Source organism: Sander vitreus, chromosome 2 (assembly GCF_031162955.1).
Source record: "Sander vitreus isolate 19-12246 chromosome 2, sanVit1, whole genome shotgun sequence".
NCBI classification, from domain to species: Eukaryota; Metazoa; Chordata; class Actinopteri; order Perciformes; family Percidae; genus Sander; species Sander vitreus.
In genome coordinates this window covers 38599151-38620778 of record NC_135856.1, presented here as the reverse complement: position 1 = coordinate 38620778, position 21628 = coordinate 38599151, and the positions used below count along the sequence as shown (strand labels likewise).

At 39.6% G+C, this 21628-nt stretch overlaps 1 protein-coding gene across 1 annotated transcript in view; it reads left to right on the top strand.

Moving 5' to 3' along the window:
* The window catches only part of sorcs3a (sortilin related VPS10 domain containing receptor 3a), a 358459-nt gene that overhangs the window by 311029 nt on the left and 25802 nt on the right, over positions 1-21628 (top strand). The window contains exons 19-22 of the mRNA XM_078270418.1: positions 5110-5296; positions 14431-14564; positions 15618-15741; positions 17748-17860. Coding sequence (XP_078126544.1) covers positions 5110-5296; positions 14431-14564; positions 15618-15741; positions 17748-17860 — 558 coding nt within the window. The remainder of the gene's footprint in view (positions 1-5109; positions 5297-14430; positions 14565-15617; positions 15742-17747; positions 17861-21628) is intronic.

Genomic DNA, 21628 nt, shown 5'->3' with positions numbered 1-21628 from the left:
AACATTTCTTCCCAGAAAGATTTGAATTCATGAAAAAAATATTGTAATATTTATTGTTTGATTTTTAAATAAAAGGATGGTCAGAACAGCCATTTCCCAACTTACAAATGTATGACAGTTTGGTTAGTAACTGATTATACCTTACATTCTGAACAAAATGTGCAAAATCAATTTGAATATTAAAATTGAACAATATACTCCAAAACACTGACCTAAAGACGCTAACAGGCTCCTTAGGGCTGAGGGGTTGGTTGATATATGACACCTTTCACATTACACAATGTCATTTGAATCTTTGTAAAAAAAATATATATATATTAAAAAAAAGAAATGAATTAGTGCAGCTTTAAGTAAATGCATTTCATTCAAAGCATTTTTATTCTTTTTCATAAATATTGTTAGAATCTTTTGTTTTCTCACCCATGGATCACCCATGGGTCACAGAAAGAATACATTCTTTCTAATCTTGCGGTTAGCTAAATGTTACAGTGCATACATTAACCTTCAGTGCAGGGAAACAACCCAAACTCATGCTCTGTCTAAATAACCAAAATTACTTTGCAGACTTATTCACAGCTGCCGTGTCTTTTGTCACCCATCACATTGATATTGTGGTTTCATGTTCGACACGCACCTGAGCAAATGCCGGCCTTGTGTATATCCAACCCTTTCCAGCCCTTACAACAGTGCTTTCATTGCGAACCAACACCGACGTCCCAGCCCCAAGGCTCCAGCCATGTTGTGTTTGGATCTGCTCAGCCCTGGGAGATACACGCACACAAAGGGTGACATTTAGAGAGACTGGTCAGCATCAGTCTCATGCAGATAAGTGAATCCCATTGTGGCTGATTTACAGAGCAAACGTGAACACAGAATGGACAGCAGACACGGAGAAGAGCTGAGTGACATTGGCGCCACCAAGACGGAGTCTTGTTTGCATGCCAGCTCATTACAGCTCTGAACAATGCCTGCACTGGTAGGCCCTGTTCTTAGCTGTTCTCTATTCTCACCAGACACTTATCAGAGATATCATTTTCCAGGCAGAGTGACATGAAATATCCCCAAGAGCATCAACCAACCCCCCCCACCCCCCTTGTTATTGCACACTCGGAAGCACACAAAGAAATTAACTCAGGTAGTGAGACGGAAGGAGCAAAAGAGCAGGAGAGAGAAAATGAACAATAGGTGTATTTGTTTTGGTTTTATTGTGCGTTTTGGCGAAGCCCGCATGCAAATGCAGTGTTACAAATGAAGATCCCAATAGCATTGCACTACAATGTGCCAAGGGGAGGCTGGGAATTTGCCTTCGCAGGCCTGGGGGGATGAGCGCAGTTTTGGTCGCTGTAACAGCTGGGCCAACAACACTGATGTGTGTGCTGATCCTCAGATAGTGCCAGATGTGATTCCCAGAGGAACCGGTGCAGCCAGCTGAAGACCCACACACCATGCAAAGTCAAACATGGTGGGGTGGGGTGCCTAAACACAGATGCACATGTGCTCACTCTTACTGACACATTTTCAAAATTCTCTCTCCTTTCTGATACAGAAACCATAAACTTATTTAGGCTTTTTTTAGGGTTAGGGTTTAAACATGCCATCAACGTTGTAATACGGTGGCAGTTTAGTTATTTTTACGCACAAAACTACTTAGTTAAGTTAAGAAAAATACAGTGGTTTGGGTTAAAATCATATGTTACTTCACTTCTGGTTACGAACGTGACGCTGAACATGACATTCAGAAAGTAAGAAAAAGTTGAAGTTCACTTTTATTTTCAAATGGTACCCAAACCCATCTCCCATCCACCGCCCTAACCTGCCTCCTTATGAGGAACCAAGGTTTTTATACTTTGTATACTTTTTGCTTTGCCTCATAACTCATAACTACTACGACCACTAGAGGGCACCGCCACTAGAAACGTAAAGATGAGTTGTAATTTAAGATTTTTTTGGGCTTTTATTGCCTTTATTTATAGGACAGATTAGATCAGGAAAGTGGGAGAGAGAGGGGGATGACATGCAGCAAAGGGCCGTGGGTCGCAACCGAACCCGCAGCCGCTGCAACAAGGACTGAGCCTCTGTACATGGGGCGCACGCTCTACCAGGTGAGCCCCCCCCCAGGCGCCACGTGTCGTATTTTCTGCTTGAAAAAACAACGTATGGGAGCGTTTTTTTCTTGCGACACAGTCTCTAATCTTAACATGAATTAAATAATAGAAAACATTTCCAGACACGCAGCCAGATCTTTATAAATCAAAGACTGTAATCATTATTTTACTCATGGATTTACTTCTAAACAAACCAGCTGTCTACAAGGACTCCTCCAACAAAGTTGCAGGATTTTGCCCAATTTTATTTATAAATGTTTACTAAGCTGTTTGTTTTGCAAATCAGTATTTGCTTAATTTCTGCTAAATAAAGAGCACCAACTCCTGTTTTATAAAACAAATTGTTCCCTGCATAAGACTGAAGTACTTTCAGTCTGAATGAGGAGTAATTAAAATAATTGTGATTACCTAACTATATCTAAGGACTATAATTATATAGAAATGAAAATTAACATACATTTGCAAAGAGTGCCAGCGTATCATTTAAACACAGAAGAATCATACTGATTGACTAGAAAACTACATTTATTCACTTCTCACATGTTACAATGGCTAAACATGTGAATGTTGTGTGTGTGCATAGATGTGCTGGACTATGTGCAGATATGGCTTTCATTTGTATTTTTTCAACTTTGGAATTGTATTCAAAAAAAAGTCTCTCACCTGACTTACATTCTTTTTGATTCTTTTTGATTCTCCACCTGAAAGGGATTGGTTTAAATTACTGTGTTCTACTACATCTATTTTATTAACTGTATAACTGTAAAATTAGCTGCTCAACTACAGTAATATACCCAACCTTTGTTTGAAATGCAGTGAGGCTAAAGGTACATGTATGCACTGTGTCTGGGAGTGTGACAAAGTTAAAACATTCTGGAGGGAGGTGATCAATAAAACCATGTTCATCTTGTCTGTGAACATTCCACTTGACCCTGAAGCCCAGTTCAGACCAAACGAGACAAAACCGTAGAACGTCGCAGGGAAAAGTTTCAGCGGCCTCAACCGGCCCATCTCAGCTCGACTCAAACCAGCTGATGGTTTCGCTGCGACTCAGCTGTTCAGTCAGCTACAAACTATAGAAATGAAATGAGCCATAATCCATTTTGTTTTTATGTTACAAACAGCTGGTAGAAATGGCAGAGTTTTAGACCGAGCCTCAACGCCCGCCCGAAAGCACGGTAAGGTTTTATGGTAAGGCGAGATAGAGAGAGACTGAAGAGAGAGAGCGCCCAGCGGCGTTAGAACAAAGCAGTGAATCAGAGAAATAAAATGTTTTTTCGCTGATTCATCTCTAGAAATGTAACTGTAGCAACCATCTCAATATCACTAACGTTATCCACATTCATATTTAGACGAAACAAATGATATATCCAGCTACAAAAAAAGGTCTAAAAGTCGGAAGTTAGAACGAAAGTACAAAGAGTCGTTGCTATGGAGATGATACACCGTCTCGTCTCATTGGTGGCAGGTTTCAGAACGCTGCAGACCAGCTCGTTGCAAGAATTTGCAAGTTTCAACTCGTCTCATCGTGAATCTTTGGTCTGAACTGGGCTTAAGATGATTTTTCTGCACCTATATCCAACAAATCAGAATCTGAAATCCCAAGAATATAAAGGTATTGATTTGGCTATACTGCAGGCAAAAAGCACTATAGCTCTTATCTGGAAGGAAGTCGGGACACCTACAATTGGTGCTTGGATCAAGAATATGGTGCATTGTATGGCAATGGAGAGATTAACATATATATTAAAAACAAATTGGGGGTGTATGAAAATCTGGAAGCCATGTGACCAGTTTATAAAAAAAAAATAAAAAAAAGAGAGACTTAGGGGAGCTTCTACAGAGGGGAGATAATTAAACTTAAATTGTATAATGTAACATTCAATAAGTGGTGAACCCCGGTAGGGGAAAGGACTGAGACAGCAGAGGTGCAATTCTTGTTTGTTTATGTATTTGTGCGTATCATGGCTTTTCGTTTATTAGCTGTTAGAGTACAACAGAGGTTAAGAGAGAAAATTGTTAAAAGTTGAAATGAAAAATCAATAAAAACTTTGTTAAAAAAAAATAAAAAATTAGCTGCTCACCCTTTATGACTTTAACCAAGAGCTTCATGAATTTTGCTCTGATGATAGTCTATATCCATGACTATATAGTCTATATCACGTTTTTCTCCCATCCAGAATGCTGTGTGGACTAGCCAGACCCTCCTCCGCAGCGCTGTGGAGGAATGTCTGGCTATGCAAGACTATTTAGCTTTTCATTATGCAATAAATTGTGATAATGTTTCCACTGTTGTTGGTTATGGTAAGAGTGAAATCTATTTTAAAATATTTTAGTGTACAGCGTTCATTCATTTTTAGCTAAATATGGGCAATGGGCAAACATGAGCTCGCAGATTCGTCTGGTTCCGTCTGGTTTGACGTGAAAATGTCATGTCAGTGCATTAGGGGGAAAAAAAATAAAAAATCATATGTATTATGTATGCAGTATGTATAGTTTTTTTACAATGATTTTTTAAATTGATTCTTTTCCCTAGAATCAATATTTTTTGTTTATTTTTTTACCAATGATTCACCTTAATATTTTCTGTTGATACAGTACCGCTGACGGCGACTACATCATATCTGTTTCCAGCTAAACAGAGCAAAAGCAGAAAATGCAGAATATCCATATTATGTTCTTCTTTCTAAAGGAAATAAATGTCAGACTGACTGACTGACATGTGATATACATCCTTCTTAGAAAACAATTAGTTTTTAGAAATGTCTCGTCATATATTGTCTCTAGAAGTGTTTTATTCAACTTTTGTTTTTGTTAAAGAACGAAAAGAAGATTACAATAATCAATACTATCGAATCGCAATAAATGAAAAATCGCAATACAGATCAAATCGGCACCCATGTATCATGAAAGCATCAAATCTGGACAAAAGCATATCATCCCAGCCCTACAACTCATAGTGTTTATCGGCATCTTAATTTGGCCCTGCTGTGCTGTGTTTCAGGGTGACTCTATGCGCACCAACATCCAGCTGGATTTCGGCGATGGCACAGCCGTGTCCTACTCCAACCTGAGCTGGACCGAGGAGGGGATCAAACACGTGTACAAGTCTGCCGGAATATTCCGTGTCACAGCGTTGGCAGACAACACGCTGGGTTCTGACACCACAACTCTCTTCCTGCATGTCACATGTAAGTGATGCTGTTTTAGGTTCAAATCTAGTTGGTTTTCATGTTTTTATATTATTGAAATATTAGCCTGTGTCGCCTCACTTTTATTGTTTCGTAATATATAAATAATGTCATATGTGTAGTGACATTTTCAACAAAACTATATCTAAATAAGCCACTGAGGGGCAAAAACGCATTTTCTGGGCTAAAGATAAATGTTCAGTGCGCTATATAACTTTGGATTCGGCGATCCATTTATTCACAGTCCTGTATACACATGCTCACTGTAATCTTCCACTATTAGTCGGAGACAAGAGTAAAGTTCTCGCAATAACCGCTTTATTAAAGCACTCAATGCCGAGAAAAGTAACATATGTGTCACAATGTCTGGCTGTAAACAGCGCTCTCACTCAACTCAGAGATTACGTCACCAGACCATTCATGTATAATGCATTTCGAGATGGGAGATGATACACTCGTTCTGCTCATCCGGATTTCCCAACCTTTCAAAATCATTTAAAAATATGTACGCACGGTGCTACTGGCTTTTTTTTGGGGTATTGTCCATGTTTTCGTAACCGTTGACCTTGTCACTGTGTCTTTTCACATCATCAAAGTTAAATTGAAACATTTTGGTCGCCAAAAATGTCTTGTTTTGCGTTCAGTAGCTCCTTGTCAACCAAAGCTAGCTAGCCAGTGCTAGCATTAGCTTATAATTTAAGGAGAGTCTGCCGATTTTTAACCAGCTCTGTGTACTGCAGTACATGCAGATGAATGGCGCCGGTGGAGGAGGTCAGCGTTTACCACAGAACTCCATTGGATGATTTATGTCAACGGGCTAAAAATCTGCCACTTTCCCTCCTTATCGTTGAAACCATACACAACACTGGCTTAGATGCGTCATCCTCCCCACCTCCGCCCTTCTGTCCAAATATGGTCACTTCCGGCTCCAAAACACCAAAACGGCAACAGACAAAATGCAAACTCCCGGCTTTTTAAATGGCAGTCTACAAACACTATGTCTTTTTTTAAATGAGTTGGAAGCAGAAAGCAAAACCTAACTTTACTATTAATGATATTAAACAAAGAGAAATGTTCTCACCTCGTCTTAAAATGGTCATAAATCAATACAAGAGCAGCCTCCTTCCTTGTTTACTGCTGCAATGAAACGCTTGCCTACGTTGTAGCCTTGGTTCTCTGAGTAAAGACTATTTTTTCCAGTAATATCTCTTAATTGAAGTTTACATTACATTACATTACATGTCATTTAGCTGATGCTTTTATCCAAAGCGACTTACAGTTGCTATATATGTCAGAGGTCGCAAGCCTCTGGAGCAACTAGGAGTTAAGTGTCTTGCTCAGGGACACATTGGTTGATGATGATCGCAGTGGAAATCGAACCCAGGTCTCCCACACCAAAGGCATGTTTTCCTTAAAATAGTGTTAGAATCTCGTCTCGTCTCGTGAACCCCATCTGGTGTCTGGTCTCGAGAGCTGCGTGTCTCGTCACACCCCTACTCAGAACTGAAAAAGGTGCCCCGATGGTTCATAAGAAAAAGACAAACATTAAACTTAAAGCTGCAATGTGTTTTCTTTTCATTTGTATATGTTATGTTGCTAGCTCCAGGTGCTAAAATATGTTCCACTGAACGACAGCCACACTGTTGATCCATGCTAAACCCATTTGAAGTGAACTGCACTGACCTATACACAGGATTATGTAATATAGCAGCTGTGATAAACACAAGACAACTTTTGGGAGAAAGGTCATAACAAACTTGCTTATGCAATGTTTCACTGTGGGCAGAGACTGAGAAGTGGGCCTGTAAGGCCACTGCGACTAATTGCCTGTTATCTGAAGATACAACGGCAGAACAATGGCTTATTCTAAAGTGGAGCAGATTAAAACACAACAGCACACATAAAAAAATTCTTGGAGCGTCATGCTTTCCAGCGTCAGACAGTAATAAAATAGTGTATCATTTGAAGTTCCCAAGGGAATTATACAAGATTCTTTCAGTATGTTTTGAATCGTCTCTTTGTCTTGTTAGTTGCTCTTTCATCAATTGGTTCAATCCATTTTAATTTAACCTCTTGCCATCGTCACATGGCAGCCAGTGTGTTCTGTATTTATAAATTTCTAACGGCAAGAATTCTAGCTGGGGATATGCCAAAAACTTCTACAATGATTTCTCGGCTGAGCATATTTAATACCAAATGACTCTCCCCCACATATGCACACACACACACACACACACACACACACACACACAAACTGAGCATCTTAAAGTGGGGATAAAGATTAGTTCTGGTTAAAGAGGATGAGAGCTAACAGAAGCCTTGTCGAGAGGAACACTCCAGACCACAGCACTACAAAAACCTTTCGTTGGAGTTTTTCAAAGGAAAGTAGTGTATTACATCTGTCCGTGGCATGGAACCTTATCCCTGAGATTAGTGTAAAGCAACCTAGACCCCTGTCAGCTCCTATTAGGTTCTTAGTAGGGAGGTTGGCAGCATTACCCAGAAGGTATCATGTCAAAAATACATGATGGCGTCAACGTATTTTCAGTGTTGGAATGGGACTATTTTTAGTCGCCATCACCATAGTTACAGACCTACAAGGACCTTTTAACATAACATCACCACTCGACAAAGTCAGAAAAACATTTGATCGTCTGTCATTTTGAATCACTCAAGCCAGATCTTTAGTGATCAGTTGCCGGAGATGAATTTTGGTGAGACTATAAATCAAATGTGTCAGCAAATAATTAGTCAGGATAAACTGGAATGACTATGATGTCTCCAAAAATTGACGTTTGTATACTACTAAATTGCCACAGAAATGCAGTATTTCCCGGGTTACCATTTGAGAAAAAACGTTTTTAATGACCATAACTGCAAAGGCTCAAAATATCCATACTGAACATATCTGCAAAACTTAAATGTATTATTATATAGAGTTTGAACATGATGTCCTGTAAGTTCAGATGGATTTTGATTGGCTGTCAGTGTTTCTATCGTTCATCAAACCGCTCTGAAAGTGAGTTTTTTTTTGGGGGGCATTTTAGGGAATTATTTATATCGGACAGCTGAAGACATGAAAGGGGAGAGAGAGAGGGAATGACATGCAGCAAAGGGCTGCAGGTCGGAGTTGAACCCACCACTGCGTCAAGGAGTAAACCTCTATATATGGGCACGCACTTTACCAGGTGAGCTACCCATAGAACGATTTTTATTTATATTTATAGTTATATTTTTTGGTGTGTGGACGGCCCTTTATAAAGTCAACCTCATCAAGAGCGTGTTAGCTAACTAGCTACTTGCATGAGCAATGATGACAGAAAAGTGCCCATAAAAATGGCGAGATATGTTAATGAGAGCCACACGGCTCAAGGTTTATTTATTGCCATTGTACACAGGTGTGCACAACAAAATGCAGTTGTAGTCCCTTTAATGCTACACAAGAAAACAAGAAAACAAAAGAACAACGGTAGTGCGTTCCCCTGAATTTGCATCAGGAGGAATGTAAACAGTAGCGACAAAAAAAGCTTGACGCGTACATTACCCACAATGCAACTTGACCACCGAGAGATTTGGGTGTTTTACGGCTAATGTCATGGGCTACAGAGGTCTGGTAAGCTGGTGTGTTTTCACACTCCTAGAATATTTTTTCAGAACCAACCGGTGCTGACTCCAGTGACATCACTTGAAGACATTTACTAGACTATAAATAAAATATATATAAAATATATTAAAACTATATTTTTTTTTTCACATAGCTTTTCAGTAGCACTCCTCATGAACTGTAAAAAGACTTATATATGTACTATATGTATAAAATCGGAGCTCCCCTTTAATATTAGACATTTCACTCTGCACCTCAGACAGAGGGAACACAGTATAGTAGAGTCTGCGTTCCCCCAGGGTTGAGGCTATCATGCTATCCTTGTAGGGAGTGACATGGCCAGACCCTAGACGTCAAATATCGACACAGTACATATAATCGCATAATAATCCATTTCCATGACTTCAATGACTGAAATGCAGTCGTAGGTTGCATGAAAAGAGAAGAAAATATGCCACAGAATGTCCATACGGCACATATCCATCATATTGAATTGCTATTCACTGTGAGAGAGGTTTTATGGTAACGCTCCAAGAACGAGACACTGCATCAGCAAAGGCAGGGATGAAGAGAACTGCTATCACATAAACGAGGATGTAAACAAATACAGCTTTGCAAATTTAGATTGAGTTTATTGTTAGATCTAAAGGAAACTTTGTCGTTCAGAAGAGGAGAACGGGGAATACTGGACATTGTTTTCAACCCTCAGCTACGGTTACAGAGATCAGTTAGCTGCGAAGCTAGTGGCTAGCTGTGGAGCTAGCGGCTAGCCGGGCCGGCTAGCTGTCCGACAACCAAGCTGTGGTTGTCGGCGGTGGATTGAAGGCTCGGGACATTCGGTCCTGGACCCAGGTATTGCCATCCACCACCAGGCCCGTGGTCAAGGACCTACCGTCTTACACCGGAACCAGGATCCGGGAGCGGCAGGCTACCACCAGGCCTAGGATCCAAGGGCAGCCAGCAGACACCAGGCCGGGGATTCAGGAGCAGCCAGCTACAACAAGGCCTAAGCAGCTCAGTGTTCCAACTGGGCTTAAGGTAACAAGATGGTCACAAAAGAAATTAAAAAAAGACATAGAGGAGCTAAAAACAGCCATGAACATGATGGTTGAGGAATTGGCGACCATAGCCAAACAACAGCATACTATAATAAATCTTATGAATGAAATCACAGAACTCAAGAAGTTGAATGAGGAACAGCAGCTCAAGGTTAACTCCTTGGAAGCTCGTGTATCTGACTTGGAGCAATACACTCGAATGAATGATGTCTTGATAACTGGATTGAAGATTAAACCACGGTCTTACGCTCATGCTCTGAATGTGGATGTGCGAGTCGAGAGCGCAGACCATGATGATTCAACTGAGGTTCAGGTAACAGCTTTCCTTAATGACAAAAATATCTCCATAAACAGACACAATATTGAGGCATGCCACATTCTAACAAGAAACCAGAAAGACAATCACAATGTCATTGTCCGCTTTCCTAACAGGAAAATTGACCTGCTCAGACAGGGCCGCAAATTGAAGGGTACACATGTTTATATCAATGAGCATCTAACCAAGACAAATGCAGATATTGCAAGAAATGAAAGGTTCTTGAAGAAACAAGGGAAGATTCAAGCTACCTGGTCCTCCAACTGCAAGGTGTTTGTTAAACTGAATGGCCCACCAGAGCAGGCTAAAGTTCTGTGTATGAGAAGCATTGAGCAGCTCGTCAAGTTTGAAACTAACTAGATCAAATGCCTAGGAGTTGGATCATGTAGCTTTCTTATTATTTTATTTTTCCATTGGTAAAGCTTTAGTTTTGTGTCATGTCTAACAATATGACTAGTTTTAATTTTTCTAGTTGTTCTGACACTGACCACTGACACTGAGTAAGATTTTGAACAGAATATTGATCCAGAAAATAACTTTTATGTTAACATAAATAACAACTGTAGCTATTACACAGAGCATCAGTTCAATAATAATATTAAAATTGATTATGGGATATCTATCATTCATTTTAACAGCAGAAGTCTGTATTCAAACTTCCAGAATATAAAGGAATATGTAGGACAGTTCAAGAAACCCTTTAATATTATAGCCATATCAGAAACATGGATTAATGCCTATAGGGGCATGGATTTTGAGTTACAGAGATATGAATTTAACTATGTGAATAGAGTAAGCACTTATGAAGGAGGGGGGGGGGCGGCGCTTTTTGTTGACAAAGGTCTCATTTACAAGGTTGTCGACAACATGACAGTAGTCATTGATGATTTAATGGAGTGTATCTCAATTGAATTATGTATAGGTATATAGTATAGGAAACCAGGATCCAATGTTAAAATATTCACAGAAAAAATTTAAAAAATGTTTAATAAAGTAAAGCATAAAGTCAACCATATATGTGGGGATTTCAGCATTGACCTACTGAATCCCAACAAACACAAATTGACGGAAGAGTTTATTGAAACACTGTATAGTTTGAGTCTTTCCAACAATCACAATTCCAACCAGAATAACATGTAATGGTGCCACTCTGATATATAATATCTTCACAAACAATATGGAAAGCAACTCTGTAAGTGGAATATTAATGACATAAGTGACCACCTGCCAATCTTTGTGATTCATGACTGTAATTATGGTGGGAAAAGGGAGTACAATGAGATCAAATTCCGGAGAATAAGAACCGAAGAAACAATTTAGTGTTGAGAGTATTTCCTGATAAGATGAAAGTAGCTAAATATTGTATAAATCTGGTGACTAGCATATTTTTAATAACTATAGACCAATATCCCTGCTTTCTCAGTTCTCAAAAATACTCAAAAAACTATTTGTCAAAAGGCTAGATAATTTCATTGATAAAAACAATTTACTAATGGACAGTCAGTATGGATTTAGATCCGGTAGATCAACGTCTATGGTACTCATTGAGTTATTTGAAAGATTAACAAATTGTATTGAAAATAACAACTATGCAGTGGCGATTTTCATTAATCTGAAAAAAGCTTTTGATACTGTTGATCACGAAATCCTGTTAAAAAAAAAGGAAAGGTACGGCAGAAGAGGTGTGGCCTTTAACTGGATAAAATCTGTATTGAAAACAGGAGACCGTTTGTTCATTTGGGTAATCACCGGTCAGTGACCCGTAGCATTTCCTGTGGCGTTCCACAGGGGTCAGTTTTCGGCCCCAAATTGTTTATCCTTTACTTAAATAACATTTGTAAATGATCAAATGTTCTAAAATTTACTGTTTTTGCAGATAACACAAATACTTTTTGTTGTGGGGATAACTTGCAGCAGATGCTGGAAATAGTCACTAATGAAATAAATACATTAAAACTCTGGTTCGATTCAAATAAGTTATCTTTAAACTTGAACAAAACTAAATTCATATTTGGCAATCGCACTATAAATACAGATGTTAAAATAGTAATTGATAACGAATCAATTGAAAGAGTATGAAAATAAATTTCTGGGTGTTGTACTTGAATATCTGTGCATGAAGATAGCCAGGAGTATTGGTATATTGAGCAAACAAAATACTGAACCAAAATACATTACATACTCTGTACTGCACACTTATTTTACCATATATGTTATATTGTGTAGAAGTCTGGGGAAATACCTACAAAAGCAACTTACAAAATATTGCACATTGCAAAAAAGAGCAATCAGGTTAATAAATCACACCAGGTATTATGAGCACACCAATCTGTTATTTAATTCACATTTGCTGAAATGTATGGACATTGTTACATTCAAAACTGCACAATTTATGTTTAAAGTTAAAGAAAATAATGTACCTTGTAACATACACTCAATGTTTAATGAAAGAGACGGAGGATATCATCTAAGAGGTCATTGTATGTTCAAACAACCTCTTGTTAACTGCTGTTAAAAGCATATGCGTTTCAGTTTGTGATGTGACCTTATGGAATGGACTGAACAATGACATCAAACAGAGCCATAATATCATTCAGTTCAAAAATAGTTTAAAGACATCATTACTTGACCAATACAGAGATGAATAGACCGAAATACAGGAACGGAATTGTAATATAAAGGTATTGTTGTATAATGTTGTACTGTTTTAAGTTATTGTAAGACTGAAAAAAGTGTATGCTGTATTTGCATATCTACTTACTTTGTATCAATTTGATTTTGTGAAATCAGGCAGGAAATTTGGCAGGACCAAATAAGCTGCCTGCTCCTTCTCGAACTAATCCCTTTTATATTTTTATTTTGTTAAAATCTAATTGTGTTTTATTTTATGGTTTTAAAATTTAGTTTTAGTTTTTTGTTGTCGTTTTGTCTTGCAACATTGTTGATTGTTCGAGATAAATAAAATAAAATAAATGAAACGGTTAAACTCATCTGTCATTTGTACATACTGTCTATGAATAGGTATATGTATAAGTGTGTGGTAACCTGAACATAATGTCAGGCTGAATCAATGAAGGAAAATGAAAAAGCAGTTCACTTATTATCAGGCTAGGACATGATTACTTTTTAATTATTTAACCAAAGCCACATTGACCACTGAACCCGAAGCTGCTTGTGATGTGTGTGTGTGTGTGTGTGTGTGTGTGTGTGTGTGTGTGTGTGTGTGAATGGAAGAATAAGAGGCCAATTGTAAAGCACTTTTTCCTTTAACGATTGGTTCTCACAGACTGATTCGATTCAATTCATTTCCAATGAGAACGGCAGTATGAACATGTCCTCTGACAAGGGCAAAAGCTTCCGCGTGTTCACTGCTATGCCTGTTCCCCAAAAGTTGACTATGAGTTGAGAGGGCAGACCTGCGAATGTGACTCCAATATTTTCTCCCGTGTATACACACACACACACACACACACGCTATATTTAAAATTCTGAGCAAATTAAAAGAAAAAAAGCAGGAAAATGGAGAAACAGTTAATCAACATAATAAGGGATTTTCCTATACTTTGTGATACATCTCTGTATGAATCACGGGTGTTAATAGAAAACTACTAGCTTGGCAGAGGGTTGGCCAGGCAGTTGGTATTCCTTGTGAGTACACCGTCTTCGCCATGTTGTGGTGACACAATTCTGCTTGGAATCCGCTGCTCAAGACTGATATAGAGTATGCCTTTGGAAACCCAGCGTAAGGTAGAAAAGTGCTATGTAAGTTCAATACATTTACCATTATTCACTTACTCTGTTCAGGGTATGGGGTGGACCCTATCCCAGAATGCACTAGGCAAAATGTCACCAGTTTATCACAGAGCTAACACACAGAAAAATACAGTCACACTCACATTCACACCTTTGGATTATTTATCATTTCACCTGAGATGCAGGTCTTTGGACTGTGGGAGGAAACCTGAGCACACTAACCTGTCATATAAAAGTGATGGTGTTTGGAGTATTTCCTCTCCCTGAAACAAGTTTCACACCCCATGTGATTGGGATTTACCAATTGTCTTTTTCTTATTTGAATGAAAAGCCCACTCTGAAGTGAGCCTCATTAGGAGTAGCCATGCCTAATATCAGCTCCTCTGTGCTGTGTCTTTTTCAGGTCCAGTGGAGCATGTCCAGCTTCTCGCTCCCTTCGTAGTCATAAAGAACAAGGAGGTGAACATCACAGCAGTGGTCTTACCCAGCCACCCACGGACCGTTACTTACTTCTGGTGGCTAGGCAACAATACTGAGGTAATTCTTCCAGGGCAAGGCTCATTAATACACATTTCAGTTTCTTTTGAATTCTACTGTATGTTGGCTTTTATCGGTGCAATTGAAATGTATATAAAAGCCATTATCAGCACGTAATTACACCTGGTAATTGACTGAAATTTTCATATTTTCAGTCTGGACCAAAGTAGTCTATATACTATATAATGTCCCTCACCTTCTAGTTTCTTTGTGCTGGCATTCTAAACTCTGGTCGATTCGGGAAACATCCTCCGAGCTAGAACCGACAATCAAATTATATTTATCTTTTTTTAGTAAAATTCTCATCACACATTTGAGAGCCATTTTAATTCCAGAGCTTGCCTACCTATGTGCACATGTTGGACCAAAAGTCCAGTTCTTGGGTTCTTTCCCAAGGCTATTTTGCGGACGCACCTAGAGTTGTGATGGTTGGAACATTTTTCATAGTTTAATTTAGTTTCTATCGACTTTGAATGAAGTGTAATTTTCGATGCTAAAATTACTGTTTATTTACATGGAGTCTGGTGGGTTTAGCAAACGCAATTTCACAGATGATGTTTGTTTAAAAAAAGAATCTTACTCATTAACAGAAAGGTCGACCTCCTTAGAAATCCTTTCCATAATGTTGTCAGACACTTGTCTGCTTTTACATTGTAGCTTGTTTCACCGCTGCTGACTGCAGAGATCGCACTTAATACTGGACCAATGTCAAAGATTGTTGTTCCCATCAGTCACTTAGACACAAACATAGGAAAATAGGGGTTTCAAATATTAATGCTATATTAATACATAGATAACCAAACTCATTTTCAAGTAGATCTACAGTTGACCTTAACATACCCCTACATTAACCAAACATGTTACTTTCAAACAAATAAAATTTTGATAATCTATAAGTCACACCCCTAATGGCTAGACTGCATATTAAGAAACCGGAGTCAACCTCGGACACCACCCTGATGAAGGCAAGATAACCGAAAATCTCTGGTGAATAAAGCATGGTCCACGTGATTGAGAAGTGTGACATTATTTTGTACCTTTTTGCACTTACAGCCCGTGATAACATTGGACGGGAGTATTTCACACACCTTCTCCATGGACGGAATGCACACTATCACAGTCCAGGTTGCTGCAGCCAACGCCATACTGCAGGACACCAAGACCATAGCAGTCAAAGGTCAGTGTTTGTTTTCTGATTGTGTCCTGGAGCTAACTGCTGGCATCTTTTCCTTCTTTAAGGGGAGACACTGCAGGTGAATGACTGGGAAAACAGATATCACCATGAAGCTTCCCCAGTTCCCCAAGTTTTTTGAAATGTTATGTTTAAATATGCAAAGTAAGCATTGTCTTGTAAGTGCTAATTTGCATACATTTCCAGAAGAGAAATCTGAACATTGGATAAAGCCAGGTTCAAAAATTCTTGTTTCATTTTGTTGACATATTAGAGTCAAAGGTTTTTACAGAGGGGATTTTAAATATATCTTTTTTTATTACTCAGCTAACAAATATCAACATGAAACTTCCCCAGTTGATTACTTACATTAAGACAATTGTTTTTGTATTGCAATTTGTATTGTTTAAATATGCAAATTAGGCATCTAATGCTAACCTTTGGTGAAATCTATGGACACAAATAGACAAAGTGTAGTAAAATAAATGTTTTCTGTTCACTAGTCTGAAAGACCAACTCGTTCTCACTCCCAACTCGTAAAATACTGAGGCTTGGTCAGATACGATGCAAAAATGACCCTTCAGCCTCTGTATGGAACGCACCAGGCAGATCAGCAGTGTGTAAGAAGACGTAAGCTATGTCCCAATTCAGCTGCAGCCTTCAAAGTCTACCTCGGCCACAGCCTTCCAAGCCCACGCAGGCTGAACCAAGTGGTCTCTGAAATGAGACGGTCTGGTCTGTAGAGCATTTCCTGTTTGCGTCAAAGCGCCGCTGCTGTCGCCTAGCAACCTTGACAGCTGTAGCTGACAAGTGATCAAAACGTTAACTACAGCAGTGGTTCCCAACCTGGGGTCCGGGGACCCCTCAGGGGGGCGGCAAAGATCACAGGGGGGGTGCAAGTCTTTATCTGGTTTGATGATGAGGTAAAAAATAATATTTGCACATGTTAAACAAATGATGATAATACACTAGAATATATAATGTAAACAAAAGTCTGTATAAAAACTATGTATTTTTGTTCTCGATTAAAATTGTAGGCAGGCTCCTTAGTAGGCCAAACCTCCGGGACCTCTTAACCTGGGACCTTGCTGTCATCAGGTCAGCTGCTAGCTGCTAGCTGCTAGCTGCTGTCATCAGGTCAGCTGCTAGCTGCTAGCTGCTGGCTGCTAGCTGCTGTCATCAGGTCAGCTGCTAGCAGCTAGCTGCTGGCTGCTAGCTGCTGTCATCAGGTCAGCTGCTAGCTGCTAGCATCCTCGTTTTTCCGTGTCAAAAAAGAAAGTAAGGCTCTATCTCGAGAGTTACCTCAACTTTGGTTTCGGGGTGGGGACTCAGCTTTTCTTAGACATAAGTAGGGGGGGCGCCAAGGAAAAAAGGTTGGGAACCACTGAACTACAGCACCGAAATAGAGCCAGAAGTTGTTCTTTGTATTTTACCATTTGGTCATGTGTCTCAAAGAGAGAGGGAATTAATACTAAACCCTCATGCAGCCTACATGTGAACGTCTGTTGTCTCTGAGACCCAGAGCTCCTGGCAGCTCACAGCGGGCTCTTTGAGCAGGACTGGCTCAGATATCTAGCTTACTCTTACCTTAATATTTCAGGATACATACTATTAGTCAGATACTTGTACTGTGATGTTCTGACTGCCGTGTTTTTAAAAAGAAAATGGCTCCTACTTGAGTTAAATAAATCTCATTACTGTTATAACCTCTACAGAATATGTCTTCATTGAAAAGGAAGTAATCCGGCAGCAAGTATCTGTGAAATACAATGATTTATTACCAGCGGATGGCTTGGCATAAAGCTGTGACATTTTCTAATTATCTAGGAGTGCATCTGGTACATTTGGCCAAGGGGAAGTGCAGGGGATGTGAGAAACCCTTTTCTTTTCATCAAGTGTTAACTACCTGAAACTCAACTTGAGCAAAATGACAGTTGGCGCAGCTCCCTGAGAATAATGCCCTCGGATCCAAGTGAACTAATGGCTGATTCTCCCTCGACTCTCCTCAACAGAATTCTTCAAATCGCTACTTTTATCTTTCTCACCTAATCTGGACGAGTTCAACCCCGACATACCCGAGTGGAGACAGGATGTGGGGAGGGTAATTAAGAAGGCTCTGCTCCAAGTGAGTGATTTTCATTTCTATTTCTATTCTGTCCTTCCCTCTTTCTCTTCCGTTCATCCTTCTGTCTGTCTTCAGCTCCTTTCCTTTTCTGTACTTTTTATATTCGATTGTCTTTCTCACCCTACAATTTCTCAATTATTTCCTATACGCCAATTATCTCTGCTGCCCAATACTCATTGGTGCAACAAGAGAATGCCCTCATGCCACCCTGGGATTCATCATCAGACAGGTGTGACGGCGCTTCTTTTAGATATTTTGATTATGCTTCCAACGCCTGTTATACCAGATTATCACAACACCATAAAAGCAAACATAGAAAGATAAGAGAATGACATGCAGCAAAGAGCCACAGGTTGGAATTGAACCTGCAGCCACTGCATCAAGGACTGAGCCTCTGTATATGGGTGCCTGCTCTACCAGGTGAGCTACCCAGGCACCCAACAGTTACAATTTAAAGTGTAGTTTTCTACTGATATTTTCTTTCATCTAACGCAAAAAATCTCTGTGTGTCTTTCGTAAGTGCCTCAGCCTTTTGCGATATGTTTATAAGCTCAGTCTGGGGCTTAGCGCCGCCCAAGACGATTGCGATTGGTTTAAAGAAATGCCAATAAACCAGAGCACATTTTTCTCCCATCCAGGAATGCTGTGTGGACTAGCCAGACCATGCCCCGCGTCACTGTGGAGGAAGGTTTTTCATTTTAAAAGTCACCAATAAAAAAATTATCTCAGAACTTCAAGCATGGGTGCTTGGTACGGAGCTACATATGAGTGACGATACCTGTCACCCTGTCTAATGTGTGTGTCTGCATGTGTGTTAGACTACTTGAACGTAGGAGGGGTGCAAGTGCTCTCAGTGTGTGTGGGAAGCTCACCCATCATTGTTAAGTACTACTCATCTTCCCATTCACAGCTCAGGCATAGCGGACAGCATTTGCTTGTGGCCATCTTACCAACACACTGAGCATTAGAGCTGCAGGTGGGCGCTTTAGAAAGAATATTTAAATAGGTGAAGAGGATCTTGTGAATAACCTGGATAACCCAGACTCAGGTCCATGCTTTTGAGCCGATTTATTTCCCTTTCCCTGGACTGTGATGCCATGTAAAGTAAAATAAGAGTTTAGTTTTTCCTTACGATACTTGTTCTTATCATAAATGTATTTCTCCATCTGCATTAGAGAGGTACCATGTTTCTGCTAAATTATTTAGACTGAATCAATGTTAACAACCCTGTAGGCACGCTGGTTTTGTTTATGTTTGAACACACTCGACTTAGGGTATAAATCTCTTAAATTAATCACCGAGGTTATTGATGCATTCTCAAGCTATTAAAGGCTTGTGTGCTTCACTAATCACAGAGATTGACATGTAAACCAGAATGTCCTGAGTCACAGTTCAGTACAGTATAATGTAGAGCGAGGCGGTCGTTACAGTGAATACAACCCCGACAGGGGGATCAGGAATAAGCCTGACGGGGTTGTATTCGCTATAACGACCGCCTCGCTCCTCATTATCCCGCTTATTACCAACTACTTACCAAATAAATCAATAATTTCACACAACATATTGATTTAAAAAGGATTTTATTGATTTAAAAACAATAGTATTGCTTCCAATAAAGAAAATAGTCTGTTCCGTCTCAACGGTTGGAATCCTGCGTCCATAGCAACGTAAACTCTGTAGCTGTTTATTTGCAACCCTCCGTCTGTCACTCAACACCACAGTATCTCCCCCTTCTGCAGCGAATACATTTCTGGTAAAAAGCCACCGGTCCAGCAAGCATTTTGCCCTCCCTTACGGGCTGTGGTAGTAGCCGTACATTTTATGAGTTGGGCTGTGAGGGGGTGCTGCACTGCTATCACTAGCTAGGTGGACAAATTGATTAACCCAGCTGCTGTTTTAATCACTGCGAGTTGACACAACATTAGCTGAGGTGTTGGTAAGTGAGCTAGCGGGCTATCAGCTGCTGTAATTCACATTTTAACTGAACATTTCTGTTGGTGGTGAAGTGAGACAAGCTGAATGGGACTTCGTTGGGAATATTTATTTATGTATGTGTGTCAACTGCAGCACAGCCGCTGCAGTTGACACACCTGTAAACACGACGTTGCAATGTAATTATTTAACGTTATTGTCCCTACTGCTGAAGTTAGTGCGTAGTGATCATAGACTGTATATAAAGATGTAGCGATAGGCGCTCACCAGATCTGCTGCCGTTACCTGGATTAGAGGACAGGAGTTGCTTCACTTTTCCCCATTTTTTGCCACAGCTGACAAATTAACCGGACTTATTCAGCGGATTGATAGCTGTCCTCTAGAGTGATCAGACCTGCGTCCATGGCAACGCTCTGCTATGCATGGCAACGGTCAACGGTCTGTTATCAAGAATTGCTGTTGAATTCCACCAAGCCGTGTAATAAACACTTTTAGTCTGTGGATGAAATTATGTGTATGTGGCTAAAATGCATCTTCCAACAGGCTCATATTGTAATCACTGACAGCACATGCACTGGTGTCAGGATGTTTTGGTAAACTGCCAGCTGTTTTATCCGCGCAAAGTTCTTTTTTTTTTTTTTCTTTTGTATGATATACGATATGTTACCATTTGTCTCAGGGCTGCATTGTTCACATTATTGTAGTCACGGTAACATGTTTCAAGTCACTGAAGTTTGCTACTTTAATTTTGTCAGTGCATTTTTCGCACAATTTTCCCTGCTTTATTTGATAAGTGATTTTGATCAAGACCTGTTAGCTTGCCAAGGGTGGATTACTGCCTTTCATTGGGTCTGAAGGATTCAGGTTGATTGATTGATTGATTGATTGATTGATTGATTTCTGGATCAAAACAATAAAACAGTAATCCAAAGGATGACATGCTAAAGTAAAATACTTATTTCCAGCACGGTCCTTGGTGTTACACACAGGAAACAATAGACAAGAAGCAGACAAAATCATACTAAAAAGAACAATAAATAACAAACAAAAATGCTGTAAAAACTATCCAATTTATCAATAAATATTCACCTTGTTCCATAAAAGCTGCTTGACCTGTCTTTTAAAAATCCCTCATAATGATATGAGTTTTGTAGCAGTAGGCAAACTATTCCATGCCATGATACCAGTGTAAAAGAAAGAATTTTTACTTGCATTATTAGCTCTAGGAACTATGCAGGAGCGGCTGCTGACCCTAGTATTATGACTATGCTGCGTGTGGACCATGGTTACATTAGAGCATAAATATTTGGGGGCATGACCATTAACAATGTTAAATATATGGTTCAGCTTAAATTGTTCTACTCTTAGATGTATGGGTAGTAGACCAGCTGTTGTAAACTCCTCCCTACCTATATTCAATTCAATTCAATTTTATTTATAGTATCAAATCATAACGAGAGTTATCTCAGGACACTTTACAGATAGAGGAGGTCTAGACCACGCTCTATAATTTACAAAGACCCAACAATTCTAGTAATTCCCCCAAGAGCAAGCATTTAGTGTGACAGTGGCGAGGAAAAACTCCCTTTTAGGAAGAAACCTTGGACCGACCCAGGCTCTTGGTACAGACTGTGCCGGTTGGGGGTGTGATGAACAATGGCAATAATAGTCATAATAAAGATAATGGAACAATGACCAGAAATAGTATTTGTAGTAGTTCATGGCATAGCAGGGCACTGCAGGGCGTTACAGGATGTAGCAGGGCACAGCAGAGCATAGCAGGAAGTAGCAGGATGTAGAAGGACGTAGAAGGGCACTGCAGTGCACCGCAGAGTG